We start from the raw sequence: 9,295 nt of genomic DNA on the forward strand, positions 1-9,295 counted from the left end.
AGTAAGGTCCGATAAAGTAAGGAATATTATCCATCTCCCATCACACCACAGCTTGAAGTAAGGTCCGATAAAGTAAGGTCCGATGCATAAGATAATTATAATGACAGTTTGAAGTAAGGTCCAATAAAATAAGGAATATTATCCATCTCCCATCACACCACAGCTTAATGTTGTTTTCGTTCTTTTATAATGTGTTGGCTAAAGGTCAAAGAGCTATCTATCTAAGATATTTCTTTTCAATTTCCTTTTTTTTTTTTTGTTCCTTTCATATTGGATTATCAAAAGATACATCTAAACAAGGTTCTCGGCTGAACAAATATGCATGACAGACCAAACAAATTTTGTCCAATAGTTGAATGACTCAACTTACCATAACATATTCTACCAAAAAAAAAAAAAAAATACTTACCGCAACATGCTTACGGTAAATTAAATTTTAACACATTTTACTTTACAATCACTTATTTAATATTTCATTAGGTGTTGCCGCTTAAAATTATAAATACGGTGCCTCCATTCATCTTGACATGATTCTAAATATTTTCTTTGCATATAAATTCATAGATAGATTTAAGACTCTATTTTTATGAATAAAAAAATAATATCCATGTAATTTTTTACATTACAAACTTTCATAGAGAACTCTTGCATTACTGATCACAATCATCACCTTGCTCTTATGTACAGTCGTATACAAAATCGTTTAATATAAATATTATTTTTATTAATAATATATTATAATATTTAATTATTTTGATAACATAATAAACTACAAAAAATGCTTCGATAATAATAGTACATCTATCAATTTTATAAATAAAATAAATTTAAATTCTATAAATTTAGAGAAAATTGGAGATGTCAGTGATCCGGTGCACTTTTATGATTTGTTAGCTACATAATTTTCTGTTAATGCCGGTAGAAATCAACAATAAAAGAAAGTGATTCGAATTGGAGAGAAAAATGGCATTAAAACAATGATGTAACGGTAGAAATTAAATTTGAATTTTTAAAAATTGAGATATTTAAATTTAGAGAGTGAAAAGTATAGTTTATCTTAAAAAAAAAAATAATGAAAGGAAATCACCTGGCAAATATTTTAATACCCGGACCCAACCAGCTGGTGTGATCAGAACAATCCATCGAGTGCTTGTTCCCTTTCAGCCAGCCAATTCATGTGCTCGAGCGCGTTATGTTGGTCTTAGCATCGCCAGAGTTGTCACCTTTCTATTATTTCTTTCGAATCTTATCGTTGAGGGATCTTGGAAACCCGCACGGGTCACGCTAAATTGGGGAAAAAAAAGGAAAATAATAAAAAATCTCCCAGCTTCTTCTTCTCCCAGAGTCCATCCCCAACTCTCTTTTCCCCCTTTTCTCTCTCTCCCCGATCCTTTGCAGGCTGATTCTTCTTATCGGAGGTAAAATTTGCTCTTTGCGTTGTCTTCGTGGGCGTTTATGCTGATTTCTTGCTTGATTTGGGGTTCATAGATGGCGTCCGTGCCTTCTGGTAGTAGTTAAATTTTTTATTATTTTTTGATTTGTTTTATTTGAGAGAAAGTCTTTCATCCCATCACGAGGTGTTCAACGTCCAACTTTTTTCCTTCGAAATTTGTTCTTAAACGATTTTTAAGAGCATGTTTGCAATCTTTGATGCCATCTCGTAAAGGAAAACATATTTCTCGATGGATTTAATCGGAAATCCTGGTGATTCTTACACGGGCTTTCTGTTATTTTTAGTGAATGTGGATCGCAAGGGATTTGTTCATCCATATGCTCAATTTCAGGTTAAATTTATTGGTTTTTTTTTTTTGTTGCATCCCCAGAAACTGATATATGAGAATGCGGTATCGTGGAAATCTAAATGAAATCTACAATAGATTGAGTTCCGAGCTATCTTTATTTATTTATTTCTTGGTAAAAAAATTTATGCATCTATTACCAATTGATGGTGTAAATCGGGTTACGTCACTTGGTTAGTTGGTTAAGTGCTTAGTGATCCAGATCCCCCAAGGTGGGACACCACTGTAGCAAACTTCTGGGCATTTTTTTTGTTTGTTGTGATCGCAAATATGAGATAATAATTATGTCAGTCAAGAGTTTTAATTCATTTTTTTTGGTGACTTGGTGTTTCTTTGGTAGCCATCAATGACGTTGGCCAATTTAATGGACCATGAGTTAGATCAATAGGCTTGTTTTACAACTGGTAACTATTTGCATGACCTTGCAATTTCTTGTACACTTGATTGAGTTGTTTGTTTAGAACTCAAAGATATATGTATAAGAAAAAGAAATGTTTTGGATTGTGTTTTTTGCATTTATCCTTTTTCTCACCTTATTAAGCAATGAGTACCACATTCTATAGTTGTAGGAAAATTCAGATGATCAGAATAGCTTCTTAACTGGGGAAATTTGTGGATCTTATAGGTTGGACATGTTGGCTTTAAAAGGCCATTGCTTCTTGGTAACGTGTTGGAGTCTATGTAATCATAGATTTCTTTGATCATAGAATTGACCAAAATCCCTGTTTTCTCATTTCTGTTGTGCATCAACTGGCATCAAAACCATATTGATAGTTTAAAATGGAAGGTGTGCAATTTCGCAAAGCTATGACCTATAAATACTGTCATGATATGGTGATTTTTGATACAGTGGATCAAAAGATGGATAATTTTCTTTAAAGCAATCACTTAGCAATATAATAACTTTTGAAATAAGGAGAGCTTGCATCAATTGAGTAATGAATATTGCACTTTAGTAGTTTCTTTGCAAACTGGGGCCTTCCTCTTTTAAAGATCTGAATAAGGATAGTTCTGAAATATCTTATTGAACAAAGAAGCACTGACCAGGATCAGATTGTAAATCTATGAGGGTAGAAGTGCAAAAAGGCTAAAATGTGACCTAGACTCACGAGTCCCATGATGGAGGATGAAGAGATTCCTAAAGATTATTCATCATAGTAAATGGTCCATGAAGGGGCTAAAATTGTTGAGTATTGTCATTTTTGGATTGCAAAATGGATTTTGCATTTCTGATCAGATAGATTAATTATCTTCATCCAATGTTGAATTGAAACACATTAAGATGAGCTAACGAATCAATAAGCAGCAATATTTGATAGTTTGATTGGTAGTGAGCTTAGTGTTGGTGATCATCATTGAGATTCTCACGAGTGTCAGTGCAACTAGAATACTAGATGGCTCGGTATAGCTCTTGTATTTAATTAAACATTTTCTTTCAAAAAATTTTCATGGCTATTTGTGGAGAAATCTCAAGGAATAGAAAGGTTGCACAAATTCATATATCCATATATTTTTAGGGAACATATATTTGATTTGTCTTCTTCCTTTCTTTCATCTTAATTTCTTATGTTGTGAGACCGTAATTCTGTATTTGTAGAAAAATATATTCAGTAATTTAAGACTTCTATCTAACATGGGAAGTTATGATTTGGGTTATTTGGCTTGCTAAATTTACCTGGCCATTATTTTTTCTTTGTGAAAATTTAATATGTCAATTTCTAACAACATTGGAAGCAAGAAATATTAAAGGATGCCCCTAAGGCATCAATTTAGATGATATTTCCCCTACTAAATTAACAACTGATTTTTGTTTTAAATTGCTCTCACAAAAATAACTCATGATCTATCTCAATTGCTAATCCACCCATGTAATGCATGAGTTCCTTTTTTTGTCACCATATGAGTGGTCGATATTTACTTTGGTTGAAGCATAAATGATAGATTTATAAAATTGTTTATATTAGGAGTTAAAGATAATTAGTAACTCATATAATGAAACATAGGCTGTTGGGGAAAACTTAGGAAGTCAAATCTCTTGGTGTCAAATTTGAACCTCTAATTGAATATCGACATGTCATTAAGAAAACAAGGACGTTATTTTTAGTGTAATGTTGTGGGGTTTAGTTCAATCTCCCATTAGTTCCTTGTGCTAACATGGTATGAGGGGATTGGTGCAACTTATAGGGGCTAGCATGATTCGCTGAGGGTGGTTGAATCATGACATTCCATGCTAGAGTCACAATGGCATAAAAAATTGATAGGGTGACCAAGCAATGGCCCATTGCATTTTTCTTGTTCTTAACAAATGCCCCAAGGGCATCTGTTACCATTAAAAGTTATAGTTTTCTATGGTGGAAATCTGGTAGATTTCATGTAGTACCTTCCCTTAATTGTTGTCCAAATGAAAATTTACATTCTTATATTTTTTTCCTCTTTTTCATAAATGTTATCTGAAATTGGATTTCATATTGATGTAAATGATGTCCATAACTTAGCTTTCTCCCCTTCTTTTCTTGCATCTAGCTTTCTACCACTTACGGAAACCTTTCTCGGTCTTTCCTGCTTGATAGAGCTAAACAAGTCTCACTACAATAACTTTTGTCCACAATGACTGGGATGGTTTGCTTGAAGCAGGGAAGTTTATTTGATCTGGATGCTTCAGTGAGTGAACCATTTGGTCCAGATAGTTTTTGTATTAAATTTAGGTCAACATAACCTTTAAACATTGATTGGGCTCCATGAAGGCCCACTTGATCCAGTATAAAGATTTTGTCTAGTTTTCAGGCTTCATTTGATTGCATTATCCCATTGGAGAACTTAAACCTTAACCATCTAGCCTTTTCTCAACTATTTGGGGTTAGCTTTATTGATCAACTATTTGGGGTTAGCTTTATTGATCTTCATTTGCCAAGTATTCCCATCTCTGATGTTATTGAGGTACCTAAAATAAAAAATTACTACCTTAACTAACCAAAAATTTAAGTCCAACCAAATGGTACAATCTTCATCTTTTTTCTCCTTCTTGTTATTGTTGGATAATCTATTGGGCAATAAATGATGGCACAGGATTTTAGAGGACTTTCAACAAAGATCCTGGTACTTGAGGGACAAAGAAGACTTAAAAAAGTTGGTATGAAATATAAAATCTACACGTTTGGTTATGGACATGTGGTATACATATATTCATGTCGAACCCATGTGCTTTAATTTCCGAAAAGAAAGGAAAAAAAAAAATAAATCTCGTGCAACACCTCTTTTCTTTGCTTCAGATATGCTTCCTGTAAATATCCAAGAAATTTGGGAAATAAAAAAATGCCTTATGCATGTATGTTGCCAAAATGATGGTTCCACTTGTAGGCATATGCATCATCATCCTCACTCAAGCCTTTTCTCAAAATTTGGTATGCATGTATGTTGCCAAAATGATGGTTCCATTTCTAGGCATAAGCATCATCATTCTCACTTAAGCCTTTTGTCAAAATTCGGGGATCAACTACGAAGACAACTCTTGAGTCAAGAAGATATCACGCAAAGAGTGAGTCAATATTTTTGATTGGTTGTCAGCTTCATGTCAACCTTTTAATCTTGGGAGCCAAATTCCTAGCTAATAAAACTTCAGGCCAAGGTTAGCTATCTTGATACCAGATCTCATACAGATACCATCCTATTACAGTATTGGTATGCGGTTTGGTATGGTATGGTAGTATTGATACACTACCATATGTCCCATATTGGGTAGTATGAGGTGGTATGACAAATCTTGCTTTAGGCAAATGAGGGCAAATCCAGTCCATTAAACCTAAATGACAATGATGGATAGGATGGTTGTTGTCGAACCAAGGTTATTCCTAAGCAAGATCAGGTGGATGGACCCCTTGTATAGCCTAGGTGGGTGCAGTGCTTTGGCAGCTGCCTAGGGATGAAAGTCCTCCAGACTTCTATAATGCATATACTTAACTATATGCTAAATAGCATGTACACATGTCATATATACACTCTTTTTTCACCATATACAGCATTTTGAAAACTAATTTTCATATTGAAAAAGTCCAAAGATCAAATTCCTCTAGAAGCAGACCAACAACAGCATTGCTGCCACTGCTGCAGCCAGCAGACTGCAGAATGCAACTGGGTAGTAAGCACATAGCAAGAAGCAGGAGGAGGGGGGCAGGAATCAGCAGCCAATGGGTTGCAGGTTCATAGCCAACCATGAGGGAGGAGGAGGCAAGCAGAATAAAAGGAATTGAAATTAGTAAAAAGCTGGAAAATGCCAGACGAAGAAGAGGTAAGAGTAGGAGAGATGAATAAAAATCAGACGAATGAGAAGATGTGATTGGTTCGAGAAGAAAGAAAAAAAAATGTAAACCTGGTAGTGGTGCTGAACATTGCAGCCACCACTGCCACTTGGAACTCCTATTTTACCTATTAGTAGGCATTGCTCAGCTCGGTGGCTGCTACTTGGTTGGTGATGGGCCTTTTGCTCCATCCCACATACCCCATATGGGGCTCAAATAGGAAAATAAATCGGAAAAAGAAACCCTTAAGGGCCCTTTTTCTAACTATGTTGTATCCTTAGGATTTAAAATAGGATTTATAGTATCACAGAACATAAGGCCTGGCCCAGCCTATGTTAACTGGAACTTTCCTAGTTATTCCTATAGGGAGGAAAAAAAAACCTCAGCAGGCCTTTTTTTTTTTTCCTCTCTATGGGATTCGGGCCAGCCCACTCTGAAGCTATTCTTGAGAATTCTATGAATATTGGCTTGGCCCGGCCTTTGGTCCTGTGATCCTGCTGAACCGCAGAGGATTATCCAAACAGGCCCTAAAGATGTGTGTTTAAAAGCAGGCTTAGCCTGGACAGCCCGGCCAAATCAAGTGCCTAGGCACCTACATGACTGCGTTTTACAGCAGTGTTGAACTTGATGCAACCAGCGAGCAAACCTCTGCAATTTCCTCAACACGGTTAGTGTCTAGATGAAGGAGATGGGTTAGAAGTCCTGATATAGTGAATCATAGTACCTTTGAAGCACAGATTAAAGGCACAGGAGACAAATTTAGTGCAATTCTACAAGATGAAAGTACAAGGACCAGAATATACAGTAATAATGCAGATTAGCTGCAGTAGATTGGATGTGGTAATTTCAGAATTTTAATATCCAAGGATGGTTTATATATATGATCCTTAAATTCTAAGACTAAGAGGTTCTCCTTTATAAGTAGAGTTGAGCCTTTGGACTGTCCAGAATCGTCAATCCATGCATCAAAGAAATGCTAGAAAAATTTGCTGGAAACCTGGTATTCCGTGTGGATCAGAATGTGGGACACTAAAGAGCAGATACTAGGGTGATATGCATATGCTGGATATGATTTTGAGTTGAACTGAGTAGAAGTTTGCATGAACGTATTAAACAAACCAATGGATAGCAATGATAGAAGATGAGCAACAATAGATTCCAAAGATCCATCTTGAGCTTGATAAGTCTTTTGTATATGTATTTTTATTCTTCAATTCTTTTCTATGAATATGAAGTTTGTTCTCATATTAGCAATAATAATTAAGACTGTACACATGATTAGGCTGCCAGAGGAGTGATTGTACAATCTTTCTTCTTATGTTCTATGGCTGTGAATCATTCTGCTTTTTGCTCAAATCCAAGTCTCTATCTTGCTATAGACATCTTTTATGTTTTTTTCTTGAGAGACATGTCCTTCCATTCACAAAGTATTCATTTCTGGCCAACAACTGAAGTATTATAGAGAATTGTTCATTTTAGAATTAAATCAACAGTTTATCTTAAGTTTAGAATTGTTAGACATGCTGTCAAACATTTTCAATTACAGCTGTCTTTGAAGGACATTTGAGCACACTATGTCCGACATGAAGGCTGCTGAAGCCAGTGAGCAGTTATCTACAGACAATAATGTCAAAGAGAAGGTTGATGGGGATGCTTCTGACGAGGGCCCTGTAATCTTGGACCAAACTGAAGAGAATGCCATGCCATCATCCCAAGAGGAGGTGATATTATGCCTTTTTTTTTTTTTTTTCTTTTCTCCATTATTTTCTTGGCAGTTGGCTCTGATACTTGATGCATGCATTGCCTGCATTGCTTCTGTGTATGTCTGGGATTTTGTGACACCTTGGTAAAATGCTTTGAGCTATGCTATGTACAGTAAGGTCATATCTTATACCCATAGGGTTGTTACGTGACTTTCTTGTTTGCAGGAGGAAGTAATAAAGAAGAAATATGGAGGAATGTTACTGAAAAAACCACCACTCATATCGAAGGTAGCAACCCTTTTCCTTTAGAGTCATCTATTTATTGCTTCATATAATATAGATGCATTAGGTTAGCAAACACATGATTGCTTTTCTTTTTACATTATTAAGGAATAACATCACAGAAAATTAATTTCTCCAGGACCATGAACGTGCTTACTTTGATTCTGCTGACTGGGCTTTAGGAAAGGTATGTGTGGAACTTTGCAGATATACCTAGTTTGTTGCTAGCTTTGAATTTTCTAGGTCTATTTCAATGTTTATTTTAGCTCAAAATTTACTTTGCTTGATACTAACAGCAAGGAGGGCAACCTCACAAGCCCAAAGGACCCCTTGAGGCACTTCGGCCTAAATTGCAGGTATCAATGTTTTGCCGCCTTTTATACTGCTTGACATTCATGTGTACTATGACATGCATTGGAAGTTTGTCAGCGAATGCATCACATTTTTGAGCCACACTTCATCCCCTTGAGGTGTGCATGCATGAAGCGACCAACCATTTTTTTCATGTACGCATGCACTCTGTTGAGATTATATATAAACAGAATGCATCTGTCCATATAATGCAGAACAATTTTTTGATGACTGGTTCTTTCATTTCTATTAGCCTACACGTCAACAACAAGTTCGTTCCCGCCGCTCAGTTTATGCATCTAGTGATAATGAAGGTATTAGTGCATATGTTAGTGTTTTATTACTAAATCTGACTTTTTTCCTGTTCTCTTTCATGTTATTTAAAAAGGTCCTGCTAAACCCTTGTTTTCTTTTGTGGCCATAGATGGTGGTAATGCTGCTTCTGAGGATGTGAACAACAATAACATGACCAACACTGAGAACAGCAGCAACCCATAATTGGATGTTCTAGAGTGCTACTATTGGCTAGCTTTCTATTTTACTAGCTTTATTCTTCTCTTACAAATTGCAATGAGTCCATTTGTAGCTTCCACGAATAAATGGTGGTGATGATGATAATGTTAGCTTATTTGATACAAGAACTTAATGCTCTAGTGTTGATGGCAGCCAAGACCTGTGTTACTAGACTTGCAGCATGTGAGGCTTTTTAGGCTTGGAATGTATCATTTGATATAATAAATTCTATAGATGGCATGGCATTAAAAGTGCATCCTACAAATGCTGCATCCTAATATTGTGGAAAACAGGAAAATGCTGCAGAGTATAATTTATGACAATCAAAATGTTTGGATAGCAGTCCTTGCTT

The 9,295-nt window shown here is 35.7% G+C and overlaps 1 protein-coding gene across 4 annotated transcripts; it reads left to right on the forward strand.

Annotated features, from left to right (window-relative positions):
• The first annotated feature begins 1,194 nt into the window (after positions 1-1,194).
• Positions 1,195-9,208, forward strand: LOC105048763 (uncharacterized). 4 transcript variants are annotated; one of them, XM_010928217.4, is made up of 8 exons: positions 1,214-1,418; positions 1,738-1,784; positions 7,641-7,815; positions 8,023-8,085; positions 8,219-8,266; positions 8,376-8,435; positions 8,684-8,744; positions 8,855-9,208. In XM_010928217.4, the coding sequence occupies exons 3-8, from the start codon at positions 7,669-7,671 to the stop codon at positions 8,926-8,928; spliced, it is 453 nt and encodes a 150-aa protein (XP_010926519.1). In that variant the 5' UTR covers positions 1,214-1,418; positions 1,738-1,784; positions 7,641-7,668; the 3' UTR covers positions 8,929-9,208. The 4 variants fall into 4 exon arrangements, 3 of the variants coding, with proteins under 3 accessions (XP_010926526.1, XP_010926512.1, XP_010926519.1); XR_012139087.1 differs by lacking the exon at positions 1,738-1,784 and having other exon boundaries at positions 1,195-1,418; positions 8,376-8,585; XM_010928224.3 differs by lacking the exon at positions 1,738-1,784 and having other exon boundaries at positions 1,195-1,418; positions 8,646-8,744.
• Positions 9,209-9,295: the final 87 nt, after the last annotated feature.

This window comes from Elaeis guineensis, chromosome 2 (genome assembly GCF_000442705.2).
Source record: "Elaeis guineensis isolate ETL-2024a chromosome 2, EG11, whole genome shotgun sequence".
Taxonomy (NCBI): Eukaryota; Viridiplantae; Streptophyta; class Magnoliopsida; order Arecales; family Arecaceae; genus Elaeis; species Elaeis guineensis.

Coding starts and splice junctions, on each gene's coding strand:
- LOC105048763 (XM_010928210.3), top strand. CDS start 7,669: ATGTCCGACATGAAGGCTGCTGAAGCCAGTGAGCAGTTATCTACAGAC. Junction 8,436..8,683: donor CACTTCGGCCTAAATTGCAG/GTATCAATGTTT, acceptor CATTTCTATTAG/CCTACACGTCAACAACAAGT. Junction 8,745..8,854: donor TGCATCTAGTGATAATGAAG/GTATTAGTGCAT, acceptor TTGTGGCCATAG/ATGGTGGTAATGCTGCTTCT.